The sequence below is a fragment of the Acinonyx jubatus genome, chromosome C2 (genome assembly GCF_027475565.1).
Source record: "Acinonyx jubatus isolate Ajub_Pintada_27869175 chromosome C2, VMU_Ajub_asm_v1.0, whole genome shotgun sequence".
NCBI classification, from domain to species: Eukaryota; Metazoa; Chordata; class Mammalia; order Carnivora; family Felidae; genus Acinonyx; species Acinonyx jubatus.
The window spans coordinates 12,063,411-12,090,564 of record NC_069384.1 but is presented as its reverse complement, the minus strand read 5'-3'; the positions used below and the strand labels follow the sequence as shown (position 1 = coordinate 12,090,564).

The 27,154-nt window shown below is 52.5% G+C and overlaps 1 protein-coding gene and 1 non-coding gene across 2 annotated transcripts; one reads left to right on the top strand and one right to left on the bottom strand.

Annotated features, from left to right (window-relative positions):
* Positions 1–14,828: 14,828 nt before the first annotated feature.
* On the bottom strand, positions 14,829–14,936 carry LOC113594456 (U6 spliceosomal RNA). The gene has a single exon (XR_003414842.1). It is a non-coding gene; the product is annotated as a U6 spliceosomal RNA (small nuclear RNA).
* Positions 14,937–23,129: 8,193 nt separating this feature from the next.
* On the top strand, positions 23,130–25,453 carry OLIG1 (oligodendrocyte transcription factor 1). Its single transcript, XM_027041696.2, has one exon. It carries the CDS (start codon positions 23,256–23,258, stop codon positions 24,063–24,065), a length of 810 nt encoding a protein of 269 aa, XP_026897497.2. The 5' UTR covers positions 23,130–23,255; the 3' UTR covers positions 24,066–25,453.
* The last annotated feature ends 1,701 nt before the right edge of the window (positions 25,454–27,154 follow it).

Here is a 27,154-nt window from a genome sequence, read left to right as displayed (position 1 = left end):
TCGTCCCTCGCAAATGTCATCAGGCTGTGCAGCAAAATCATCTGGGTTGTTGGTTGGTTTGTTCCGAACATCTGTGCTGGGCCGGACCCCAATCTAATGAGTCAACACCGCCAGGGGCTGGGTCCCCGAATGGGTATGTTTGTAATCACCAGGTGACTCTGATCCACTGGGCTGCTCCAGTGACCCCATCTCAAAGATGAAGAAACTGAGGCCCAGGGAAGGACATGCTTTGCCCATGGGCACATATTGTCAATTCATTTAGCAGGCGACTTTCCAAGTGTTCTTTCAAACTTTCTTGACCAGTGATGTGCTCGGAAATCCCACGGCCGTGGCAAGCAAGTATGGCCCGAATACCTCTCCTTGGCTGGGTCCCATGTCCCTCACCGGGTCCTGGGGGGTGTAAGGACACAATGAAGCTTCCCTCCCTTGTGAGTTGCTCCACTGTTACCAACCTACTCATCTAGAAGAAATAGAAGCAGCTTCTGTTCCATCATTGGAACTGGACCATTTGTCCTTAGTGCAGAGGAACCGTAACAAACAAACAACAACAACAATAACAAAAAACATGACAATTTGCCAATGTTGGAGTTTTGCCTCTTCCTGCATTGCTTTTGGCCTCAGCCGCAGAAGCCGCCCCAGCTACGGCCACACTGTCTCTGAGTAAGTAAGGGGTGCTCTCTTGCCCAAACCTCATGCCTTCTAGGCTGCCGTCGTAGGGTTTTCTTGCAAATGATTTTAGGCTCTATTCTCATTTTTTTTGGAAAGGATGTGTGTAAACATCCAAGTCCCGCTCTATTTCGGCCCAAAGAGGCCAACAGGTTCGCGTTCCCAGATGCTCTGGTGCCTGTCCCTGCTTTGTTCATAATGCTGCCCCACCCCCACCTCCTGATTTCTTTCCAGATGCCCCCAAGCCAGGCCACTGTCGATTTCTGCCCTCCCTGCAACACTTCCTCCCAGGAGGCTTTGCAGCCCCTACCCACCCCGCCTGAATCGTTACCCAACCTCCTTCCTCATCTGGCACCCGACCCTCAGCTGCTTTTAAGCAACACTGGCCTCCTCTCTAGCTGCCCCACTCTCACCTGGGTCCTCCCCAGGTGGCCCCACCTCTTCTGTTTCCAGAAAGATTCTTGCCTTTCATTCCAAAGGTGAATCCTCCCAGGTCAGAGGTCTCTGGTCACCTGGTCCTGGGATCACCCTCTGTCCCTCCTGTCCCTGCATACTGCCCCTGATGCCCCAGCAGCTTTGCATGGACCAAGATCTCTGGCAAAGGGCTGAGGCCACTGGCGTAAGAGAGGTTTCGAGATCCCACACGTTGATCTCCTTTATCCTTCCTTCTCCTCGTTAATACGGAAACCCCATTCTGTCACTCATCCATTCATCAAATATTTATGAAGCATCTATTGTATACCAGGCACTGAACTAAGTAAGCTCTGGGCTAGCTGAGAGGTTGCTAAGGCTCTGTGAGTTTTAAGGTTTCTATATGACACGTTTAGATTGTTTAGAAATTCAAATTCAGAGTTGCCTGAAAAATCAGAATAAAGAATCCAAAGACTGCCAATTTTTTTTTTTTTTTTTTTTTTTTTTTTTTTTTTTTTTTTTTTGTAAATGGACAGTCACTAGGAAACAACAAAATCACGTCACAAACTTTGTCTGGGGCCAAGGGAATTGGCTTCGTCATAAACGAGGCCTGAGTTACACAGCTTAGTGTGGCCCTGTTCACTTAAGGACATTTATTAAGTGTCTCCTGTGTTTACAGCCTCTTCCCCTCTGGGTGTCTGCCGTGCAAGGCCTGTGGGGTCATGGGGACTGGCATAAAAACCCCACAAATGTGAAAAGTTTCTAGTGATCTGTTGTACGATACGAACATAGTTAACGCTACTGAATTGTATACTTAAACATGGTGAAGAGAGTACATTTTATGTTATGTGGTCTTTTAACCACAATTAAAACAAATATATGCCAGGTTGCTTCCAACATCCCCACCCTGCAGGAAACAAACCCATTTTCCCATGGACGTGAGCTCGTGGGCAGAGCCATGAGAGGGTCCCTTCCCAGCACAAAGGGGCCCACAGAGAGTGGGGCGGGCAGGGGTCCGAGGCAGAGGAGCAGGGACCTCGCGGCCACCTCTTCTCTGTGTGTGTCACACGGATGCAGCAAATGCGACACAGACAAGCCACGGCACCCCACCTGCTCAGCCAGGCAAGAGCTGGTTACAGCCATGGGTCTCGACATCTGGACGAACACGACTCAAGATGTGTACTTTCTGTGTTGTAGAGGAGGCAGGATGTCTCCGTCTTTAACTTCTGTCTCCCAAATTCTGATGGGTTCGTCAGGTGTGTAGTTTCTAGGAGGATCTAGGTCTCTGAACTGACAGAATCTGGGGTGGAAAGAAAAGGCTGGTCGGACCTGGAGCGAGAAAAGCACACAATATCTCTGTAGGCAGTCTTGCCATGCTCCCCAAACTCATCCAGTGAGGATGAACAAAATTCATTGGGGCTCCATTTTCCATTTTTTTTTATCAGCTGAAGACCTTCTCTGGGTTCATGGGCTATATAAAAATTAGGATTTAGGGGCGCCTGGGTGGCTCAGTCGGTTGAGCGTCCGACTTCGGCTCAGGTCATGCTCTCGCGGTCTGTGAGTTCGAGCCCCGCATCGGGCGCTGGGCTGATGGCTCAGAGCCTGGAGCCTGTTTCGGATTCTGCGTCTCCCTCTCTCTCTGCCCCTTGCCCACTCACGCGCTCTCTTGCTCACTCTCTTTCTGTCTCAACAATAAATAAACATTAAAAAAAATTTTAATAAAAGTTTTTAAAACTTAGGATTTAATATCTCCTCTCGTCTCCTACCTCTCTTTCCCTTTCTTCTTGTTGCGGACAAAAAAAATGGTTCTTGGCAGAACTGATTTCGTGGGTGTGCAACCTGTGTAGTCAGTCCCATGGGGGCCGGGTTTAGGAGAGCCCCCCACTTAGTTTCAGGCTCTGCTGTCACTGTCTTGAAATCCTTAATGATTATTTATTTATGTATTTATTCTGAGACAGAGAGAGAACAAGGGTCAGAGAGGGAGAGAGAGAGAATCCCAAGCAGGCTCCACAGTGTCAGAGCTGAACCTGATATGGGGCTCGATCTCACGACCTCAAGATCACGACCTGAGCCGCTAGGGAATCGGCCGCTTCACCGACTGAGCCACCCAGGCATGCCCATAATTCTTAATGATTTTTAAACAAGGGGGGGGGGCACGTATTTTCATTTTGCGCTGGGACCTGCAAATTACGTAGCCGGTCCTGCTCTCGGTCACAAAAGACTCTCTGAGGTGGTTTTCAAGTTTTCCACCTTCCGGCCGTGTGACTCCTCCCCTTCTTCCTGCTTCCCCCTCTGGGGACAAAGTTTCTTCTCGGTCCTGGCAGCAGGAAGGCAGGGAAAATCATTTCTTGGGTGCTCGACCAGAATAAGAACGTCCCTCTCTTAAAAATTGGTCCATTTTAAAGCCACAACATGAGACTTCACCAGGATACGGTCCTTCCGTTGGCTGTACTCAAACGACTCAGTGGTAAAGAAAATAAAAACTGCCTGTGAGTCCCATCCATAGCAAAAAGGAAGGGAAGGGAAGGCTAACATTAAGAAAAACATATTCAGCCCCTTAAAAACTCTTAAACATTTTGGCTCCCAGGCAGGATATGCCAATCATTTCTGTTAATTAATGTGGGAGCAAAACACAACCAACCGTCCGTGAGACCTAACTCGTTCACGGAAAGCGACGGGAAAGCAAGTTACACCGACCGCTGTCCTCAACCAGCCAGCCTCTCACCGGAGCTTTCCTTCACCACGACCGCTCCCAGCCCCTTGCCCCCCACCCCCCACCCCGTGCGATTTAAAATATTTTTTTTGTGAAAATAGCATTTGTTAGCGTTGTTTTTTCTTAAGGGGAGGTGTGTGGGATCTAAATCAATTTTAATATATTTCAAATTTATTCATTATCATGCCCTAAAAGCAAATTCCCATTTTGTGGTTCTCCGAGGAGAGTGACAGAGCCTTGTTTGTGACAGCCCCGGGCATAAGCCATCATTGTGTAGCTTAATTAGATATTCCCCGTGCTAGTGTGAGGGACATATGTCTATTCACTGTAACAAACACCAAGAGGGGCCGGGGGCTTTCATGCTTCTGCCCATATGCAGATAAACACAACACAAGTGTGGGTTCTCCCAAGGACCTGTGGCCCCAGCCGGCCCCCGGCACGGTCAGCTTGCATTCACCGATTGGTTCCAGTTTATTAACAGCCTATGAACTTCTCATCGGCTCCCGGACTGGTCAGGACTGTCACCTGCAACTGCCAGGCCAGGGCTGGCTTTCTCCTCGGGAACAGGGTGGGTCTGTGTCTGCTGGGCCGGATGCACCCTAGTTTTTTAACACAAAGAACGATGTGGCTGGGGAGTCGCAAACTCCAGCGGTGGAAAAGCAGGTTATCTTTTGGGCGGTTCCAGACAGTTCCCGACCCGGATCAAGCAATTCTAGGCTCAGTTGGACTCGGCTAATTTTAAAGACAATTTTAGGGGTGCCTGGATGGCTCCGTTAAGTGTCGACCCTTTATTTCGGCTCAGGTTGTGATCTCACGGTCATGAGATTGAGCCCTGCATTGGGCTCTGCGCTGGGCACAGAGCCTGCTTGGGATTAGCTCTCTCCCTCTCTCTCTGCCCCTCTGCCACTCACGCCCTCTCTCTCAAAATAAATAAACATTAAAAAAAAAAAAATAAAGGCAACTTAAATTCTTGACATCTCAATTTTTAAATATAACTTCAAATTAATGAAGGTGGGAGGCACTACCAAGTGGGGAAAAGCCTTAGCCTATGTCTCACCTTCTCTTTGAAAAAAGCAGGAAAGGAAACTGGGGAGGGAGGGTGGAATGTCCCTGGGTCCCCAGTGTCATGTGCCCTCTGTACTCGGCCACATGAGCATGGGGCACTACCCCCTCTTAGAATCACGTCCAATTTCTTTTTGCCGACAAACCATCTCCCATCACGTATTAGTGCACGAGGGCTGCCCCAACAAAGTGCCACAAAGTGGGGAGGTGTGAACAAGAGAAATGCATTGTCTCACAGTTGTGGAGGCCGGAAGTCTGAGGTGATGGTGTCTTCTGAGGGCTGCGAGGGAGAGCCTGTTCCCAGCCTCTCCCTTTGCCTGGTGGATGGCTGGCTTCCCCCTGTGTCTTCACATTGTCTTCCTTTTCTCTGTGCGTCTATCTGAGTCCCTGTTCCCCATTCGTGTAAGGACACTGCACTCAAAACCCTCATAATGGCCCCCTTTCACTTGTCTACCTCTGTAAAGACACAATCTCCAAATAAGGTCCCACTCTGAGGTCCCGGGGGTGATGACTTCAGCATATCATTTTTGGAGGGGCACGATTCCTTCCGTAACACGCTGTTTCAGAGAGAATGAGAAAGCACCATTTGCTCTAACCCCCAACCCCAGACTGACGAGATATTGGGGTTTGTGGACCCTGTGAAAATACGAAACTCTCTGACTTTTCATCAGCTGCTAAAGAGCAAGCCATTATGGCGGGCGATCTTGTAGGTGGCCCCCACCAAGCATCCACGGTGACCTCTAAGATATCGTGAAATCAATTTCGGATGGAGAGGGACAGTCTGTTTTCATCTCCTACGGTTACACAGGGTTAGTCTGGGGGAGCCTGAAGTCTCCAAAAATATGCCTATTTTGAAGAGTGAGAACTTGACCCACCTAAGAGGACAGCTGAACCCCTTGAAGCATTGACCCAAGAGGTGTGATGACTTGGGATCACCCAGGTAGTGGTGGCAAACCGAAGTCTGGAATCCAGGACCCCCAGGGGCCAGCCCAGTACTCCAATGAGGGGATGAGGTAGGGGGGCACACAACCCCTCTGATGGCTCCATAAGCAGGAAGATGGTTTGAGGCCGGCTTGTGATGCCCGGTCCTCAGTTCAGCCCCATGGAGGCTGGAGAGCTCCCACCCATCCTTGGCAAGCTTTCTTTCCCCCTTTTAGAACAGGGTGTAGGGAATCCAGGAATCTCCAGTCTGGATCTCTGAAGAAAGGCATACTATCAACCAGGCGTCAGGGCAATGCTTCCAGTAACTAGACAGCTTTGGCATTAAGGCCCCCAGGAGAGAGGTCCACCTGTGTCGGCCCGGGGTTGACGCTCTGATTCCAAGTGAACGGCAAAGAGTAAGGAAGCGTTTGGATCTCGGAGTCAGGCGGATCCTACCCTGGATGCTAACCACCACCGTCCAATTGTACCTGGCACCCACTACTCAATCTCAACTTCTGGAAAACTCCCACCTTTCCCAGGTGTCACAAGGAGGAGCTTCCATAAGGCATATGCAATTCCTTCATAATCAGCCAATGCTGAACCAACCTTACGAAGGGTCGCGTTTTTATTGGTTCTTCCTCCTAGGCAGAAACACATTTGCTGCACGATGGACCCGTGGATGGGAAGTTGTCTCCACACAGATGAAAACAAAACAAAACTTGATTTTCATTTTATCCAAAGTTGTTTCAGAGAATGAATAAATGTGAAGCAGCTGTCACGAGAGCGGTGTAGAGGGTATCACTTCACTCTGCCCCCCCCCCCCCACAAGCCCAAAACTGTCAGACTCTATCGATGAGAACAATTTAAGAATGCCACCTCTGGTGCCTCCAATGAGTTTCTTGTCTTGGATTAGTCAGTCTTGGATAGCCACTCTCCTAGAACGAAGGAAAATAGACGGGCTGTCAATCCAAGTACCTATTTCTGTTGAGAAGGTTCTCGTGAATTAAATAATTACCCTAGAAGAAACCCTCAGTGTGTAAAGGAGGATTTGGTGTCCTTTTTTGAGAACACGAACCCCTTCCAACAAGGCAGGCCTCTCTGAATGCTCTGTCAGTGTTTCCCATCATTGTTACCTTTGCCTCCATGAGGTCAGCAGGTGAGGTTACCATCACTCCAGCATGCAGGGGAGGAAATCAAGGCACACGGGGTCGGGAGATTCCGAGGGTCACATGGCCGATCCAAGAGAAGGACAGGAGCCTCGGCCCCCGGACTGGCCCAGTCCTCTACTCTTCCAGACTGTTCCAGAGTGTTCTACACTGTTCTATTCTGTTCTATACCATCCCACATAATTCTACACTGTCCCATACTTTCTTACCTGCACCGGGGACACTTGACAAACTGTGCCATTCGGTTTTCAGGCATATTCCAAAGGTGTAAGAGATTTGTAAAGCCATTTTGTCTTTACTGTTAATAAGAGTGATCACCCTCTAGCCATGTTTAACCTTCGTAATGTCTACAAATCTCTTAGACACGTGAAAGGAAGCTGGGCAGCCCCATGCATGAGGTTACCTCAGAGTTTACCTGAAGGGCCTCCATCCATCTGCCTCCCAACCAATAATTTCCCAACTTTCTATTTCCTTGCTTGTCTCAAATATCCAGAGAGCTGAACTGCAAAGGTTTGTAGGAAAAAAAAAAAAAATACGAGGAGACTTCTCAGTTGTCACCTCTGTGTGTGAACGAGTTTATCAGAGATCCATCAAGTAGAAAGACCCCTGAAGGATCCCAGGGCAGCCCTTCGTTTCACAGGTAGGGACACGGAGGCTCAGAGAGGTCACGGGCATGGCAGAGCCGGAGACAGTCTCTTCACTTTGAGTTTGACGCCATTTCCAGAAAACAGGGTCCCTCCCTGGTCTTCTTTCTAGGAAAGGGGTGGGAGCTCATGGCATCGGGCCCAGCTGTGGCCTAGGAGCCTCTTCTGTCTCCAGGGCTGGACGATACTGTTAAAAGATCAAGTCCTTCCCGTGAGTCAGACTTGCTGGGGGCAACTCACTTCTCTGAGCCTCGGTTTTTCCACCTGAGAAAGGAGGAATAATAATACCACCACCAACCTCGTGGGGCTGTTAAATGAAATGAGGCCACCTGGGTAAAAGGCTTAGCATGGGGCCCGGCTGGGTCTAACTGCCCAGGGCACATGTTCACTCATGCCCCCCACCACCCACATGCCCCATGACTTGCATCTTTCTTTCTAGCAGCCAAAGTTGGCATTTAAATGAAATCGCCGTCCTCCAGATAACGCTTGGTTCCCCAAAACGATCCACAGTAAAGAGAGGGAAGTTTTATTCCCCTGGTGGGTCACTTTACATCTATTCATGTCTGGGCAGAAGTTTCATTACCCTTGGTGGTCCTGGCCATCCTGGGGGTCTGGCCGTGTTCCCCTCGGGAATCAACGGTCCTGGTGGCTCAGAGAAGGCGGACTGTCTTGTAGGCCAACCGGCAGCCAGAGATGTCCCCGAAAAGAGGGCAGTCCTTGGCCTCCTGATGGCCTCGCGGGCAGGCGGCAGCAGCCTCCGGCCCTCTGCCCCCAGTCGCCACCCCCAGAACAGCATGGGGTACAGTCCCTGCCCCTTCCCTTTTTCAGATTTGGGCAGAGGTCCCTGGGCTGGGCTTGACAAGCTCCCTGGGCATTCCCTTCATGCATGTGTGGGGTTAGCCTGTGAGAAGAATCTGTTTCCTTGGCCGGAATGGCCCCCTCTCCCTCCCTTTTCCTCCCTCCCCTTTCAGGTGACCGACTGCCACGTGACTCAAGCCGGTGAGTCCTAGCCCTGCCCGTGACTTGGCAGGATTCTAGCGGGATGGGAGAGAAGACCAAGATGCAAAAAGTGTTATTAATAGGACCTTAATTTTGTGACGTTGGCAATGACCCCACAAATTCCCGCATGTGAGGTTCGATTACATATACGGAAGAGGATGCACGGGATCACACGAGGCCCTTCACACGAGCCTGTTGAGTGAAGGCCATGAGGTCAAGCCATGGGTGGCAAAGCCTGGGGGAATGGGTGGTCCTTGCAGAGACAGGTGCTGGACATCAAGAGCAGAGACTTGCCCTCCCACTGCTCACCATCCAGAGAAGCTGGGAGCAAGAGCAGAGACCATATCTTCCTCTGCTCACATGTTTGCCTGACTGAGGGCTACACAGTCTTCTGTTCATTCCCACCCAATGGCAGAGGCCACGTGGGGCCTTTCAAGCAGATTTTACTAGAAGCCTGAGGATACCAGAAGGAGGAAAGAAGATAAGCAGCATACGGTTTATCATACTCAACTTGGGTCCTGAATAGGGTGCCTTCCTGGCTTTTCTGAGGCCACGTCCGGGGGTGAGGGTGGACACCATCTTTCTTCTTCTTCTAGAAGCTCCTTCCAGCCCATGTAGATCCCTCAACATCTAAGGGAACCAGGTCGAGAAAGAGAGAGAGAGAGAGACCCTCTCCCGTTCAAAGCCACCTCTGCCTCCCTGTGTCCCATCTAAGAAGCAATAGCCCAGGAAGTTGAAGAATAGGGGGGTAACTCACTTCAGGGGGAGTCTTGCAGAGTGTGGCCTTACCCTGTGGTTTCCCTAGAACGTCACACAAGGAGCCCAACACTTGCACGTACACACGTGTATCAAAATCAAGACAAAATCCAGGCACTAGAGAGGCTCTTGCAAGGCTGGGGCCCCTTTCCTTAGCAGGTGCAGCTGAGAGGCTGATATGACCCAAGACAAAGACGTTGCCTGGCCCACAGGAGCAAGAACCCCGCAGGGCAGCACCTGCTTCCTTGGGAGCAGCTAGGATGGCAGGAAGTCCCTGCAGGACACCGTTGAGAAGGAAGGAGGCTAAACAAGCAGACCAGGGAGGCAGGCTTTGCAGAGCCCACAGGGTGGGAGGGAGCAGAGAGCTCCGAGGTTCCAGCTTATTTCTGCAGCCGTTCGGGACAAGGTCCCCTCTACTGTGCTGTTCTTTTCCTCCTCTTGCTCTATCAGAACTTCATCCTCACTTGGCCGCTTATTACCACCCCTTCTTCCTTGGCACCAGAATCCTGGTTTTATTTAGGGCTACAGGGGGCTGAGCCATATGATTACATTCCCCAGCATCCCTTGCAGCGAGGTTTAGCCCTGTGATCGATATGTTTTGGCTAATGAGACCAAAGGCTATGTAAAGGATGCTGATTTGGCTGGGTGGTGTGCTTCTTTGCCCTCTGTCATTCCTTTTCCTACCACTTGGAATGTAGGTCTAATGGCTGGAGCTCCAGCAGCCACCGTGGACTGTGAGGTGATCTTGAGAGTAGAAGCCAAACACTAAGAGAGTAGAACAAACAGCTAGAGGCACTCACCACAGCGGCCCTGGTACTGCTTATCCCTAGATTTCTTTTATAAGAGAGAGGGGGAAACCGTATCTTGTTTCAGCTACTGTTATTCGTGGTTTCCATTTTATTCAGGGGAATCTAGTACCGATGCGGATCCATGGCCCCTGCCCAAAGGGGAAGAGAGCTCTTCCTGTTTTATGTGGTCAAGGGTGGGTCAGGCCCATGGAAATATTTTTCCCAGTTAGAGTATGCAGACAAGAGCTATGTGCAAACAAGCGTTGGGGTTATGTCAATTTCATATTGCGGTAGAATAAACTACCTCCACACTTCACAGCTTGAAAGCACCGCTTTCTTATTTCTCCAGACCCTGAAGATTCGTAGCTTGTTCTCCACCACCCAAGGGTGCTATCAAAGGACGCACACTGACCAGCACCATCCTGCCAAGAATGGAAAACTCTCCCTAGTGCAAAAGTGAACAAAAGCAGTTTGCAGCATGAAAGCAATTGCTCAAGCCTGATAACAACAGTCCCAGGGGGAAGTCCCAAATGAGAAATGGGAAGCTGTTTAGTGTGCTGATTCTCGGTGGGGACTAGCACAGGCCCAGCAAAGGAAAGGGAAAGGTTTGGCCGTCTTCACAGCAGGCTGGAGTCGGCCTCCCGCAGGATTTGGCGTCCAGTGATAACCAGAGGCCGACTGCAGGCAAGCACTGTCTGTCTGAGGCTGTGTAGTAATCTAGGAAAGATAGTGGTCAGTGGGAGCTCCCCATGCCCCACACGGGAAAAGAGAAGCAGAGAATGGGAGCAGGGCTCTGTTACCGTATCCACTATGGACACTCAGTTTCCCCAAATCTGCAAAGGCATCTGTAAACAGATGTGTGGCAGAGATGTGTGTTTTTGCAGAAAAACGGTATAAAGGCGATGAAGGAACATGAGGGCTGGGATTCACTCACTCATTCATTCTAAAAGTACTTACCTGGGACTTCATAAGTCCTAGGCCCTGAGAACAAAATATTCGCAATATAACTTTGCGTAGGACAGAAAACAAAGCTCACAGAGAAAGGGCTCCAGTCATTATAGGGCTATAGGGCAGGGAAGGGATCTGGGATAAGAAGACCTGCAGCAATGTGACTAACCTGTGGCTCTGGGGGTGCCCCAGGGAGAGGCAACTGCAAAAGCAACGGTGTGAGGCAGGGATGAGGTTGGATGTTGCTGAAAGGTCCATGGGGCCTGTGTGGCTGGAGCACAGTAACTGGGCAGGGGGAGCAGGGCTGCAGGGCATGGAGGGTAGCAGGACGAGGCATCTGAGCGGCAGCCAGAGCCCCGTGTCGTCGCAGGGCCTCTCTCTCCATGTGGCCCTCTGACAAAGGTGCTGGAGTTCAAAATGGTCGCCGGTTTCCAAGCACAAAAGCTCAGGGGGAGGACTGGGTAGAGCTTTGGGGTCTTTGGATTTCGTTTTGAGCATGTCAGAGAGCCTCCGGAAGCTTTGAACGAGAAGCACGGACCTGACCCGACTTACATTTTGTTAAGAGCTAGGGCTGGAGTGGTCTTCCTTCCGCTGGAGGAAGCTTGAGGGTTGCTCATTTGTCCGGAAGACAGTGAAAACTAAAGGGCTGGACCAGGCTGATCCTAACATGGGAGGCTCCAAGAGGAAGAGGAGAAAGAAGGCCCCATGGCCTGCATCCCTTTCCCTTCTCTCCCCGCTCCCATCTACAGGCTTCATGCACATGCCTGGGAGGGGATGAGCTCTAGGGGCCACATCCCCTTGGCCCCAGGCACTCCCCTCCCCATGGAGAGAGATACAGCCAGAGCACAACTGGAGTGGGGCCCTTAAAGCCTGGGCCCAGAGCAAGCTGCCTGATTCTGAGCATTCAGAGGCGGTTCTGGCTCAGACCATGACCACAGGGAACTGGAAAGATTAGGATTTGATGACCAATTAATTCCCCTATCGATAGCATCTCCTCCTTAGGGCAGAGGCTGTCACAGATGTGCAACTATGATGTAGCCTCAGTGTGATGTTTCCCATGTCCACACAGCATCTCAGCAGAAGGAACAGGGGGAGTTCAAGACCAGGGGAGCAATACGGTGCACGGGGCACACAGAATCCTACCCAGGGCACTTGGTCAGGGCCCAGAACCTGTTTGTAGACAGTCCTCTTGCCTTGATTTTAGAAGAGGCTGGGTTTTGAGGCCACACAGCTTGAGACCCAACCCCGGATGCCCCATGCCCTGCATCTGACTCGGAGACATACGGTGATGGGTTCAAGGGCACTCGCAGAGGAGAGAGAAATCTTCTGAAGAGGGTGAGTTCTGTCAGCTGGAAGGCAGAGGGATGCTCTGGGAGGCAAGTTCAGGGCCCGGGCTGGGGCTGGGTGTAATCGTGGGGAGAGGAGCTGGAGAGGAAAAGGGTAGGAAGAGAGCAACAATTAAAGTTGCTAGCGGATGCCTGCAAAGAGAAGTGGCTGATGGGGTCTGGGCTGGTTGCCGCTGGTGTGTATGGTGTGAACCTTCAGAGGCCCGTGAACATACCCTGAGGCCACACTACTGAGGCAGCCTTGGAATTCTGTAAAGGGGAAAGGTGGCAGAGAAGAGGGGTGCCCCAGACGCCATCCTCGGGGGGACATTCCAGCAGCAGCGAGCAAGCCCCTCTGCCTCAATTCTGCTTTACACCCACTCAGAGCAAGCACACAACGGAGGCGTGGGGAAGCAGCCAGTGGGAGTGGCCCGCTCGCTCCAGCCGCGCTCAGTGCAGGGAGCAAACTGGAAGCCACTGTCCCCGCCAGAGGCACGGTTTTGATCCAGGCTGGTACCCACAGTGCTCCTTTCCAATCCCCGGTATTCTCAGCACAGCAGGCTTTTAGATGTGAAGTGTGAGAGCTGCCTCAATTCTTTTGGTAAAAAGCCATCGGCCCTGCTTTACTGATGAGCATGCAAGGATCTAGAAATGCAGGCAAGTCCCCGCTCTATCACAGCAAGTGAAAACTTGCCCCAAATGCCCTGTACCACTTTCAATGGACCCGCGGTTAGAATCGGGAAGAATCAAGTCAGTGGGTATGGTATTACTACTCCTCTGGAGTGCTACGAACAATATAATACTTCCCATCGCCTCCGTTGGGCACAAGCAGCTGCCGTGTGCCAGGGAAATAAAGGTCATAATAGGGGACGAAGGAGCATAAAATTGGCCCTGACCTTAGTCTCCAGGCAATGTGGGAAGTCCTGCCAGTTTCCGCAGCTGCACCCCTTTCTCTCCCAAGGGGGAAGGGCGGGGGAGCTGATGGAGGCCAAACCCACCCTCAGGAAATTCTAGAATACTCTGGCATTCCAGCAGCCATTTGGCAAGAGTGGATCCTGTCACAGCAAGAGAACTCTGCTGACCAAGAGACCGTCAGTCCACAACTTCTGGGGAGGGCTGTCTCTGGTGGAAGGCTGCGGGTCTTGTGCACATATTCACATCTGTGAGCATGGAGGCAAGGGAAAGAAACAGGGAGCAATCCTCCCCTGACTGTCTTAGTTCGGGCTCTGCATCCAGTGATAGTGGGCTGGCCCCGACTCCCTCTCTCTCTGAGCCTCGGTTTCCAAAACTGCAAAACGGGCAGTGGCCCTCCCAACTTCAATAGGGGTACAGTAAGGCTAAAATGAGGTAACAGATGTGAACGCGGTTTGCAAAAACTAAGCGCAAGGGTATCCCTCGGAAGCCAACGTGCCCATCCCAGGTGGTCAGGACTGGCCATGCAGCCGCCGAGGCACAACATCCGCCCACAAACTCTTCCTTCGGCAACGTCTGGCATAGAGCCTGCTCTGCCTCTCCCCCAAGACCCTGTTGGGCAATCCCGGCTTGCAACATTTCTGAAAACATGTTCTAACGTTGACAGAGCAGAGGAAGGCGGGGACCGTGTCTCAATTCTTCTAGGAACCCCTCCTAAAAATTGCAGAGAGGGGTGTATGCCGTGGTGACGGTGGCTGGGGGACTTTCCCTTACTGCCCTTCCCACACCCCCTGCTCCTGGTTTGTCTTTCCATCCTGTTCCCATTCACCATTCCAGCCATCAGAGCGCATTCCCAGTCCCTCCTACCCTGGGAGTTCTGCCCCTTCTCAACCCCTAATGCCGCCCTGCTTTCTGCTTGCCAGACCTTTCTCCAAGCCTCAGCTTCGAGCAACCCTTGCTCCAGGGTCCTAAGACCAGCAGCGTCAGCATGGAATGAGCACTAGGTCATAACGAAGCTCCCCCCAGCATCCCAAAGAAGCAACCGGGCTCCACCCCGGTTCCCTGACCCAAGCTCTGCACTTGAACAAGACCCCAGGTACTCTGGTCTAGGGCAGCTCTGATGACCTCTACCAGCCCCCAGAGGCAGGCCTCCTTGCTCAGCCAAGCCTCGCCATCTGACGCTGCTAGTCAGGTGTCCACATGGGTACCTCATATCCTCAGGTGGATTATAAATCACCAGAAGGCAGGGAGCCCACGCTTTCTAAAGGACCTGGCACAGGGCTCTGCACAGACATTCAGCGAACTTGGTCAGTCTGTCTAGATGGGGCCCGTGTACTCATTCATTCACATATTCACTGAGGACCAAGGAGGGGCCCACCCTCCGTTCAAGGCACCAGGATACAGAGGCGAATGCTGCTCCCATAGAGTCTGCCCTCCGGAGTGGAAGAACACAGACGTGCATAAATAAGTAGACAAGTAAGTGACGAGGTCGTTTTATTTTTTATCTTATTTGTCGTTTTTCTAATGGAAGCTTCACGAATTCACAGGTCATTATTGCGCAGGGGCCATGAAAACCTTCTCTGTATGGTGCCACTCTTAGCATGCATGCCTGCCAAAGCGAGCACAGGACGAGGCCATTTTAGCTGCTGGCGAGTGCCAGCAAGACAATCAAGCAGGCGGGAGTGACAGTGGCCATTGGGAGGGGTTGCCACTAGGACGGGTGGTCTGAGAAGGTTCATATCTGCTCCGAGAGCCCAATGAGAAGACGGGGGCTGAGGCTTCCAGGCAGAGTGAAGGGCGGAGGGCCCCACAGAAGGAGGGCCTGGCCCATGTTCTGACCCGCATCCTGTCTACCCTGCCCCCCCCCACATCCCATCTATCTACCACCTCCCTCCTGAGCAGGACAAATCCCAGGTGTCAGGTCCATCCATCTGTATCTGTCCACCTCACCTCCTCGCTGTAGGGCAGCCACCCCTGCTCAATTCCCCATCCTTTTCTCCATAGCCAACTTTGCTCTTGCTTTAAACATGGTGGAGACCTCACCAAACGTCCATGTGCCCAAGTGATGAGGAAAGAGAGCTCCTTTTAAAAACGCTATTCTCACATAGTCTCAGTTTCTTAGTTGGGACCAGGTGACTCACCCTGGTCCTTGCTACACGCTACTCAAAATACGGTCTTCCAACGGGCATCAGCCTCATCTGGGAGCTTACTAGAAACACGGAATCTCAGGGGCTCCTGGGTGGCTCCTTCGGTTAAGCATCCAACTCTTGATTTCGGCTCAGGTCATGATCTCATGGTTCCTGAGTTCGAGCCCTGCATCGAGCCCCCCGCTGTGAGTGCAGAGCCGGCTTGGGATTCTCTGTCTCCCTCTCTCTGCCCCTCCCCGCCTTGCTTTCTCTCTCTCGCTCTCAAAAATAAATAAATGTTAAAAAAGGTAAAAACAATAATAATAATAATAGTAATAATAATAATAAAAAGACAGAAACACAGAATCTCAGGTTCTACCACACCCACTGAACCAGAATCTGTAGTTTAACAAGACCCCGAGGTAATTTCATCCAGAGCAGAGTCCTGCCTCGAGACCCCATTATCTCTGGAAACCACCCAACAAGCTACGGAGAACAGCTCCATACTACTGTGAGGCAGGCAGCCATCTAATCTTTGCTTTAAAGAGTGCCTGTAAACAGAAGTATAGTCATGAGTTTCATTTTGCAAGTGAGTTAACCTTGCACAGGGAGGTCAAGGAGCCTGCCCAAGTTCACAAGCTTGTAAGGGGGAGGCTGAGTGGGAGACCCCCCTGCCCTGGTCTGACTATAGAGCCTGGCCTCCAGCCACCCACTGCCCCAGAGGAGGGGTCACCTTAGAGCTTAGGCAGTCAGTTCTGGTGCTGGAACAAAGTACCACACGAGGCGGGGCTTAAGGAACAGAAATGTGCTGTCTCACGGTTCTGGAGGCCAGAAGTCCAAGATCAAGGTGTCAGCAGGGCTCATTCCTTCCAAGTCTGTCCCATCCTTCTCCCCAGCGTCTGGTGATTTGCTGGCAACGTCCGGTGTTCTTTGGCTTGTAGCAGTATCACCAGGATCTTTCCCTTCATCTTTACATGTCTCTGTGTCCAAATTTCTCACACAAGCCAAAGCCAGGTAGTCTGGCCTCAAGTGCCTGCTACAGCTCTCTCGGATGCTGTCTGGGATGAGACTGAAGTCACACTTCTGTCATTCCTTCGGCAAGATGTTGCTGCGTTTTGGTTCGGTGGGCCCAGGACGGTGTCTCTGAAACAGAGCCACACGAGCAGAACATCCACGGTGTTCAGCAAGCACGGGGACCGAAGGGGCTAGAACCCCCCCAGATCCTCGATGGGGAGGAAACATGTACGTAAAGGACACAAAACCGGGACGCCACCTGAGTCTGAATGAAAAGCACAAAAGAAGTGTCTTTGGGGGGTACCTGGCACATAGCCAGTGCTCAGTAAATACCAGCTACTGTGGCCATTTTACTAAGCAGCTACTATGTGCCCCACTCTGGACAAGGCCCGTGACTTCTATTTCCTTCTAACCTTTCTAGCCACTCTAGGAGATAAATACCATTCTTTCCATTTTACAGACGAGGAAACTGAGGCTCAGAGGAGTACAGCTAAGGCAGCTGGCTCTTATCCCCAACCTCAGGCTCAGGACTCTTCTTTGTAAGACATAAAGGGGCTGAGAGTTTGAGCAGAAAAGCCTCAGAATATTATAGCAGAGGAGATGTGCCTGTGTAACGTGGATAGCCTTCACCACCCAAGTTAATATTTCCAGGTCAGACAGAGCGCCTTCTGGAGAGGAAGGCGGTGGCCTCCCGGCTCCGGTCTCCTTAAGAGAAAGAGATCTTTCTCTTCCCCCGGTGGTCTCATCTGGAGTCAGATCCAGTCGCCGGCTCTTACAGCCGGGGAAGGACTGCGAGCCAACGGGAAAACAACAGGTGAGCTTCTGAACAGTCCCCTTCTGTGCCTCAGGCAGGGTGCCTGCCCGGACGACGGCAGGGCCACACTGACTTCCAGAACCTTCTGTCTCTGCAGGTGTTTTAGGAACTTGGCCTCAGCGCTTCAGTGACCCATATTTTATTACCTTTCAGGTTTCTATAATTCATCATTCACTCCTTTCTGAAACCCCAGAATGGAAGTTTAGCAGCTCAGCGCCCCGGCCTCTCCCCATTCTCTCCCCAAACACATCGGTCTATTTGTTCTCTTTATCCCCACTCTTCCTGCCCGTTCAATGGGGAAAGAGTGAAACCGGATGGCTGGACCCAGTGCGGGGAAATGACTTCAGAGCCACCTTTGTTTTCCTCATTCCTTTGAGCACACTTGGCCCCACGTCTCTATGAAAGGGCTTGTTTGAACCATTTGGAACATCTAGCAAGCGAGAGATGCTGCGGCCAGAATCGCTCGCATCTTTTCAGGCTGCCTGAGACTCTAGGTTAAACTGCCAAATTTTTGCAACAAAACTAACCATGACATTGGACATTGTGTTATAAATTAGCCACAGCCTTCCAAGCAAATTGTCTCTTTTCATTGTATCAATGGAAGCCTTTGGAACATTTGGCTTCAGCTCCTGACTTTGGGGAGACTCAGAGAATATTTTTGGTCTGCCCAAAGCAATGAGGATTTCTATTTCTGTTAGGTCACCCTGAGTTTGAAAAAAATACAAAATCAATAAAACCCCCAAATCCCATATGTCCATCTGCTTGAGCTCTGTCACCAACAGCCAAACCAATCCTTTATTACTAAAAAGGAGTCTGAAAAATACTCCGATGCCGTCTAATTGTTTCCCCTTTCTTTCAACGTTTTTCCACATACAGAAAGAAAAGTCACAAGTTTAGACTTAGAAATAATCTTAAGTAGTAAAGTTTATTAAAATCGGGCCTTCAAATGACATTTATTAAAAATAAATAAGCTTGGGGGGTCTCGATGGCTTAGTCGGTTGAGTGTCTGACTTCGGCTCGGGTCATGATCTCGTGGTTCGTGGGTTCGAGCTCCGCATCGGGCTCTCCGCCGTCAGCAGGAAGCCTGCTTTGGATCCTGTCTCCCTCTCTCTCTCTGCCCCTCCCCACCTTGCACTCTCTCTCTCTCTCTCAAAAATAAACACTGGGGCGCCTGGGTGGCTCAGTCAGTTCAGTGTCCGACTTTGGCTCAGGTCACGATCTCGCGGTTCGTGGGTTCGAGCCCCGCGTCGGGCTCTGTGCTGCCACCTCGGAGCCTGGAGCCTGCTTCCGATTCTGTGTGTGTGTGCCTCTCTCTCTGTCCCTCTCCCTCTCTCAAAAACGCATAAATCTTAACAAAACTTTTAAATAAAATAAAATAGATGTTCCTATAGTATTTGTGAAACACACACACACTACCCAGTGATCACAGGTGGCATTTTAACCAGAACAGAGAACACTGTCCTACCGCCTACGTGCTTCCACGCCGGAAGGGAGGATAACTGTGACAATGACACGGTAGGGTCACTATGAGCATCTTGCTAGCTCGTAACAACTCGATCAACCGGTGCTCCCTTTGGAAAACGAACAAAATTCCGATCTTTTCCAGTTTTCTTTCCCGGCAGGAATCTTTATTTGACCTGAACCGTGTCTAAGTGTAACACAAATTCTGCCAAGATGGTCCGCAGGGGAGTGGGAACGAAACGTCTCTCAGGAGTGCTGCTCCATCCAAGAACACTTACCGGAGGGTGATCCACCTGCTCCCGCCCGTGTTCTCTACCACTGCTCTCTTCCACCCAGAAAGGACCTGAGGGCCCCTCTCCCCGCAGCAACCCCCCCCCCCCCCCCCCCCGCCAGGCCCTGTCTTCCACGTTCCGGACACAGTTGTTTTGGGATGAAACCCACTACACGGTGCCTTCAGCGGTGGCGGCCACGTCTCATCGTGACGGTGTGCGTTTCAACAACTCGCTTGAAACCTCAACTTTCCGAAGAATTTTGCCCGTCTTTGAAGACGGTAGCACTTTAAGAAGCGAACCCTCTGGTTGGATCGCAGGTCCAAGCTCCAGCCAGTGTAAACGGCACATTGCAGCAAAGACAAACCTTTTGCGCTCAGCTGACCTTCTCCGAGAGGACGGTCTCCCCGGGGACGACAGGGGGCTCTGAGTGGGGGGCAGGCCTCGCAGAGGCACAGTCTGTGTTTACGGAGGAGGTGGATGGTGCTATATCCCAAACACACGTTTCCCTTCACACACACTCCCCGGGGCTCCGGGTCCCCACTGTCTGCCATGCCAAACGCTCGAGCTTCTTGATCCAGAGCGGGGGTGGCCAGCGGGCTTAGAGGACGGGCGGGAGACCTTTTAGGTTTCTGTGCAAGGAAAAGGAAGCCCGACACACACACCTCCCTGGGGGCGAAAGGAGTCACCGACACAAACACACACAAGGCCCCTTTAGGCAAGGACAAGAGTGGTTGTTATGGTGGACGCAAGTTGTTCCCCAAGTATGTCCTGAATGTGGGAGGCCACAGCAGCTGCCTCCCCTCGAGACGGCCCTCGGGGCCCCTGCCAGGAGCTATAATGACTCGCTGGCCCTTGCCAGCTGTCACACTTTGCATGCCACTGGAGCTCCGGTCCAGCAGAAGGGGCCATCCAAGTCACCAGTTTCAACAAGCGCCAAATCCTGTGCCCATGCTGGGCCCGCACGGCCACCCAGAGCTCTCTTGTCGGGCTCTCTGGAGAGCACTTCACTGACCAGCATGTCCGACTGACGGTGTCCTTGGCCAGGGAACGGGACTTCTCCTTCCCAAGACAGCAAGCGGTGAGGTCAAGAGCTCAAGGAAGCCCCCAGGGACACCCCCAGTAAAGAGAGGCCCTCTGCGGGGGAGGGCGGCATGCATGTTTCCAGCTCTTTGATTCCCGGGGTGCCCTTGCCTCTGGAAGGGAAATGTATAGGGTGCTGTATGGGCCACTCTGTCCCAGGCTTTAGATCTCCCTTTCTCATTCACTTCCTCTTCCTGCTGGCAGGGGAAAGCCCGAGAGCCCCTGCCTAGCATGTGGACGGAGGAGGAACGTGCCAGGATGGTACCTCAGCTGCAGGAAAGAGGGGGTCCTCAGGGTGAAGATGAGCACTGCCAGAGGGGGCTGGTCAGGGTTCATGATCCCACAGGCCCTCTCTCCTGAGGCTTGGCTGGAATCCATCAACTCGTCAATACTGGCTTGGCCCAGGCTTGGCCCTCCATCCTTTACCCCAGTCGCCAACCCTCCCCATCATGGCCTCCTCTTGGCTTGCTGGAAGCCTGATCCAGCTGGAGGGAATTCTAGAAGCCAGCCACTAATGGTGCAGCTCTGCCTCTCTTGTCTGAAGGCACGCTGTCAACCCCACACACCCACTACCCCCCGGGAGCCTCAGTTACACCATCTACGGCGGGGATTTAAAAAAAAAAAAATTTTTTTTTAACGTTTATTTATTTCTGAGACAGAGACAGAGCATGAGTGGGGGGGGGGGGGCGGTTGGAGAGAGAGGGAGACACAGAATCCGAAGCAGGCTCCAGGCTCTGAGCTGTCAGCACAGAGCCCGACACGGGGCTCGAACTCACAAACTGTGAGATCACGACTGGAGCCGAAGTTGGTCGCTCAACCGACGGAGCCACCCAGGTGCCCCTACAGCAGGGATTTTTTTAAAAAATGCCCAGCTCACAGGGCTCCTGCGAGAATCATCAGGTGTCTGTAAAAATGCTTCGAAAAGCAGAATGATTTTCAAATGATTAGTGAGCTGCTAAACTAACCTGCCTGGAAATTGTGAGGTGACTTGTTTGGTCTCTCTCCTTCCTGCCCAGGCCCCCGTCTCTCTTCCCAAGCGACCTCTGCAACATTTTGTCAAGTCAAGGCCTCCTGAGGGTCAGGGGCTCCTACCAGGTTCCTTCCCTCGCTGTGAAACCCACAGGAAACTCTTGGATCAAAGCATGCTGGGAGTCTGAACATCTCAAGGGACAGCCTGTGAGCTGGAGAGATTTCAGACCAATCCCTAGACGCCCCCCTGGACACACGGTAGTTGCAGAGCACTGGGCTGGACTTTGGAAGGATATGGAAGAGAATAGGCGGTCCCCACCCCCCAAACAATCACACCCAAATGCAGAGATGATCTCCACCTAACAACCTAGGTCAAGGGAAATGCTATCGATGGTTCGTCAAAACATGATGAGAGGGGGGAAAACATGAGAAATCATCAAGGCTTCAAGAAGAAAGTCATATTGGGGTTGAACCGATCCATGGACACGATATCACAGGCAGAGCAGGAGCTGGGGGGTCGGAAGCAGAAATCAGGGTGAGCCTATGGAGCAAATGTTGGTGGAAGAAAATGGGAACAGCCCTGAAATCAGCAAGCCCAGGCAAATAGTCCCCATGGTGACAGACGTCCCTCTTCTCACCCCAAAGAGGATCAAGGTGGAGGAGCCCATTTTCTTTCTGGTCCCTTGACATTGCATCGTCCAACAGGACTTCCTGTGATGGAGGTCATGTTTTCTGCCTGTGCTGTCCTATAGATGGCTTCTAGCCACCTGGAACTACTAGATGCTGGAAGCCATGCTACCTTGGTTTTATTTTAGATTTTCATGGCCACAGGGGCTAAGCAGATGACAGAGGTTTAGATACCAAGGCCCTCTTCCCCAGGCTATGACGAAAGGCTGCAGTCATATCCATAGCCGCCAAGTAGTGCTATTCCGGGAAGAGGAAGATATAGTCCCACCCTCAACAGATACGAGTGTGTGGGTGGATGTTTGTTTGTTTCTGATAAGAGGCTGATTTCTGTGTTTTTGCTTAAACAAGAGTGAGGCTTAGAGAGCGGAGTCACGGATAGGATGAATACATGTCCCTTTCAGGTAGGAAAGAAAGATGACCCCCAAAGCTCCTAAATCCCTTAAAGATCTGTCCATCCGAGGGCGGGGAGACAGAGACCCCAGTTGCAGCCATTCTGATTCTTCTAGTCCTTGAGCCCAGAAATTTAGTCCTCAAGACCTGGCAGGAAATCACTCATTTAAAACAAAGAACAAAACAAAACAAACAAACAAAACCCACAAAAACCACAAAAACACGTTCCACCCATGTTCGCCGCAGCATTATTTACAAAAGCCAAAAGGTGGGAGCAACGCATCCGTCCCTCCATGGAGAAATGGGTAAACAAAGTATGGCACACACACACACGACCATCACTTAGCCTTTAAAAGGGAAGCAAATTCGAACACGTGCTGCAACATGGGTGAACCTTGAGGGCATTGTACTAAATAAAACAAGCCAGTCACTAAAAGACAAATACTTCAGGATTGCACTTAAATGAGGTACCTAGAGTGGTCAAATGCCCAGACAGAAGGAGGGTGGTTGCCAAGGCTGCAGACTGGTGGGTAGGGACTCGCTGCCTAAGGAGCACCGGGTTCAAGTTTTGCAAGATGAAGAGCTCTGTGCCTGGGTGCCCGACAATGGGACCGGACTCAACCCTATGTGTACGTTACCATGGTTAAGGTAGCGTTGTGTTCATACAGGACTGCAATTAAATAAAAGGAATATGCACAATAAAGTAGGGGCAGGGAGGAGGAGGGGGTAGGCACACGACTTTTGGCCTCACCAGTGCAACCCGTTCTCCGGGCGCCACCGCATTTCACCCGGAAAGGCGCGGTCCCTTCCCGCCGCTCTGGGGTCCCGTCCGGTGACTCCCTCGCTGGCGCTCCCAATAACCTTCCAGGGCCGGGCTCGCGGCACCTCCGCGCCGGCCCGAGGCGGGGCGGCCAATGAGCGCGCGCCTGGACCCGGCCTCGCGCCCCCATTGGCTGCGCCCAGCGACCCGCGGCCCCGCAGGTTCCCAAGCCGGTTTAAAGGGGTCGGAAGCGGCCCGCAGCCCCGCCATCGACTCCCCGCGCGCAGGCCCGCGGGGAGGGGCGGCCTGCCGCAGGGCCCACCCCGGGGCGTTACTGAAGGGCGCCCTCGGCCGCCCCCACCGCCCCCCAGATGTACTATGCGCTTTCCCAGGCGCGCGTGAACGCGGCCCCCGCGACCATGCTGCGGCCACAGCGGCCCGGAGACGTGCAGCTCGGGGCCTCCCTGTACGAGCTGGTGGGCTACCGGCAGCCGCCTTCCTCCTCCTCCTCCTCCACGTCCTCCTCCTCCACGACGGCCCCCGTCCTCCCCAAGGCGGCGCGCGAGAAGCCGGAGGCGCCGGCCGAGCAGCTGGGTAGCGGAACGGGGCCCGGCGCGCACGCGGGCGGCGGCTCCCGGGCGGACGCCAAAGAGGAGCAGCAACAGCAGCTGCGGCGCAAGATCAACAGCCGCGAGCGGAAGCGCATGCAGGACCTGAACCTGGCCATGGACGCGCTGCGCGAGGTCATCCTGCCCTACTCGGCGGCGCACTGCCAGGGCGCGCCTGGCCGCAAGCTTTCCAAGATCGCCACGCTGCTGCTCGCCCGCAACTATATCCTGCTGCTGGGTAGCTCGCTGCAGGAGCTGCGCCGCGCGCTGGGCGAGGGCGCCGGGCCCGCGGCGCCGCGCCTGCTGCTGGCCGGCCTGCCCCTGCTGGCCGCCGCGCCCGGCTCGGTGCTGCTGGCGCCCGGCGCCGTGGGGCCTCCCGACGCGCTGCGCCCGGCCAAGTACCTGTCGCTGGCGCTGGACGAGCCGCCGTGCGGCCAGTTCGCGCTCCCCGGCGGCGGCGCGGGCGGCGGCGCGGCCGGCCCGGGCCTCTGCACCTGCGCGGTCTGCAAGTTCCCGCACCTCGTCCCCGCCGGCCTGGGCCTGGCCGCCGTGCAGGCACAGTTTTCCAAGTGAGGGCCCGCCCGGGCCCGGGGCGCTACCTCGGCCCGGCGTCCTGCCGCCCCGCTTCTCCGCGCCCCCGCGCCCCGCACCCGGGGACAGCCGGGCGGGGCACGGAGGACACTTCCAACCTTCTCGCCCAGAGGATGGGACTGTGGGGCGCCCCCTTCCCCGCCCCCACCCTGGGGAAATGAAAGTGACGCGAGCGGGTGTTCGACGGAGCGTCGGGGCCGTTTGGGGTTCTGAGTGGATTCCAGCTTCTTTGGGCAGCAGGGGCGCGCCCCCAACCCCACTCTTGCCCAGCGTCGGTCTCCCCCGGTCTGGGAGTCGTGCGCTAGGTGGGGGGTGGCGCGGATTTTCAGGCACAGCGCGGCTTGCTCTGGGTGAGTCAGGAGGCCGGTCCCAGCGCCAAGGCTCAAAGAGGCGACACCTGCCAAGTCAGGGGACCGAGTGGCCGCTCTCCGAGGGCAGGGAAAGAGTTCTTTTCCTTCTCCCCAACCGGAGGCCACAGGCACCCTGGTTCCCACCAGCCAAGGCCTGTCAGAGAAGGCTGCCCGACCTCAGGAAGCCGAGAATAACCAATTAGTCCGCGCAGACGGTCCCGGGCTTAGCAGAAGGACTGACCCTCGGCGGCGGCCGGACGGTTGGCCTCGCGGTGCAGCGGGAGGCGGCGATGATAACGCCAGGGTCGTTGGGGGTGCTGGGCTGGGCAGTCGGTCCGCTTTTGTACCCTGACTGTTAGAGTGCGATTTTTGAGAATCGCGTAACCAGGGGTTTTGTTGCGGAGATTACTCGCTCTTAAATCCTGGGATCTTCTTTAAAAGGCCGTTTAGGACTTGAGATTCACCAGTTTGTTTCCCCTTCCCCAAAGGTAGCGTAACCAACCTTTGCGCTTGCTTAAAAACAAAAACCAAGCACGTTTGACGCAGGCGGCGGTCTCTAAATAGGTCTAATATAGGTAACAAGGCCCTTCGCAGTCGCCCGCCCGTCTTGTCCGAAAGCACGATCGCTAATTAACGTTCTCATTTCAAGACGCGGGAGGAGGATCTGACCCCCCAACAGGCGGCGGCTTGGCGGGTCCCCGCTGCGGTGGCGGCGATGGCGGGATGGCGCTTTCTGGGCTGCCCCTTTGCGTGAGGGGTCCTTGAAAAGCGCTCTGGGCAGGCCTTCTCGCAGCTTTACAGTTGAAACACTGCATAGATGACCCGTCTTGATTTGTTACAGACGTTAACAAATTATTGCACCCAAGATTATTTTACGATCTTTCAGCAGCTTGCTTTGAATTCTGTGTTTAAGGTTTTGGTTGTTGGTAGTAGCCGAATTTAACTGGCATTTTATTTTATCTCTAACGTTGTTTTCTTGCTCTGTGAAGAATCCACAAAATAAAATGTTTAAAGACCTTACATTTCCCCCCTCCCCGCTAATTTGTTTGTTAAGAAAAATGCCCCGGTGGGTGGATGGATTCAGAACCCGGGGATGAAGTCGGTGGTTAAATACGACCGGGTTCCAGAGTTTTTAAACTTGGCTTCCTGATTTGGAAAATAATTCAATGAACAGGCGACTGCTTGTCAAGTTCAGGCATCAGGCAGAAATCTAAGGACCCCACCGAAGGTGAGTGGGTGGAGTTAGCTCTTAGCCAGGTTTGGGAGATGGGTCTCTTGACTACAAGTTCCTCCTCTAAAAATGAGTTTATTTATTCATTTTTATATGTTTATTTCTTTATTTTGACAGAGAGAGAGAGAGCAGGGGAGGGGCAGAGAGAGAGGGAGACAGAGAGTCTGAAGCAGGCTCCTTGCTGTCAGTGCAGAGCCCTGTGTAGCTGAGCTCACCACCCCTGAGCTCATGACCTGAGGCTTAACGGACTGAGCCATCCAGGTGCCCCTAAAAATGAGGTTAAAAATACATTGATCGTAAAATTATTTTGTATGTTACTATCTTTCTCAAAAATCCACCTTTTCTATTTCAGTGGATAGAAGCTTAAACAGTATCATACATGGCTCTCCCATGTATTACATGGGCTCTCCCCCATTCTTTATATAAGTTTGGAGTGGTCTCCTCTGAAATCATGACCTTGGACATCGCTCTATTCTGAGAGGTGAAAAAGCTCCTCTGTGTGATCGGTGATATTGCAAAGAACCTTGAATAGTGATTTGTTCCCATGCAATATTTAAACATTTCGTAGTTGTTGATGAAATCCAACCACTGCTTAAAGGCAGAGGTTTAAGAGAGGAGAAGGTGTCCCCTTTAACCTGCAGAAAATGAAAGTAACCCCATGGGGTGACTTAATTTTATCCATGTTGGTTTATCTGAGGTATGTACACACATTGGGGTGATGAGCATTCATTCGGAGAACGTGTTTGGGGGGGGGTGCGGAATGCTAGAAAGATCGAATTGCTTTCCTCACCATTTCAGTTAAATGTCTGTTTCCTTACAGAGGAAGCAGGAGAGGACATGAGAGAAAGGAGCTGTATTCACCAACCCGTTTCGGGAAAGCGTCTCTCATTCTTCTTAGACTCCACCATCAGAAAAGTCAACAGGCTTTTGTAATAAGTAAATTTGAATCCGGGTTTTCTGTTTCTTTAATGCCCGTCCTGGCTTGACCTCGCAGCTTGACAAGGTCCCAAAGGAAAAGTAAAAATCAACAACTAAATCAAAATCAAATCAGGTCCTCCCTGAAAAAAAACAAAACAAACCATTCTGAGAGATTGGAAGTAAACAGTTCTTTCCACAGTCCCAACTCCATGACCTAAATGCCATCATCATTCCAAAAAGCATTTCCAAAAGACACAGGAACATTCAGGGCAGAGAAGCGGGTGTCTGGTCTCCCTCCTATCTCTACTTATAAATTGGAGCGAGTACCCATGGCTTAAATATTTAAGTTCTCTGCCTGCACGTAGCATCTATTAGCCATTGCACCAAGCAAGATTTGCAGCCTCGCTCCTTATACGGAGCTTACATCCTGAAAAATGGCATCAGTGAGTATTCAAGAGTCCCGTAGAATGAAACAGGGGGAGAAAAAGGTAATTATATACAGTGTCAATAACACAAAGTTAGTCCTCTCAACAAATTCTATGGCAGGTGCAGCGTTTAAGCCTAGACATGTA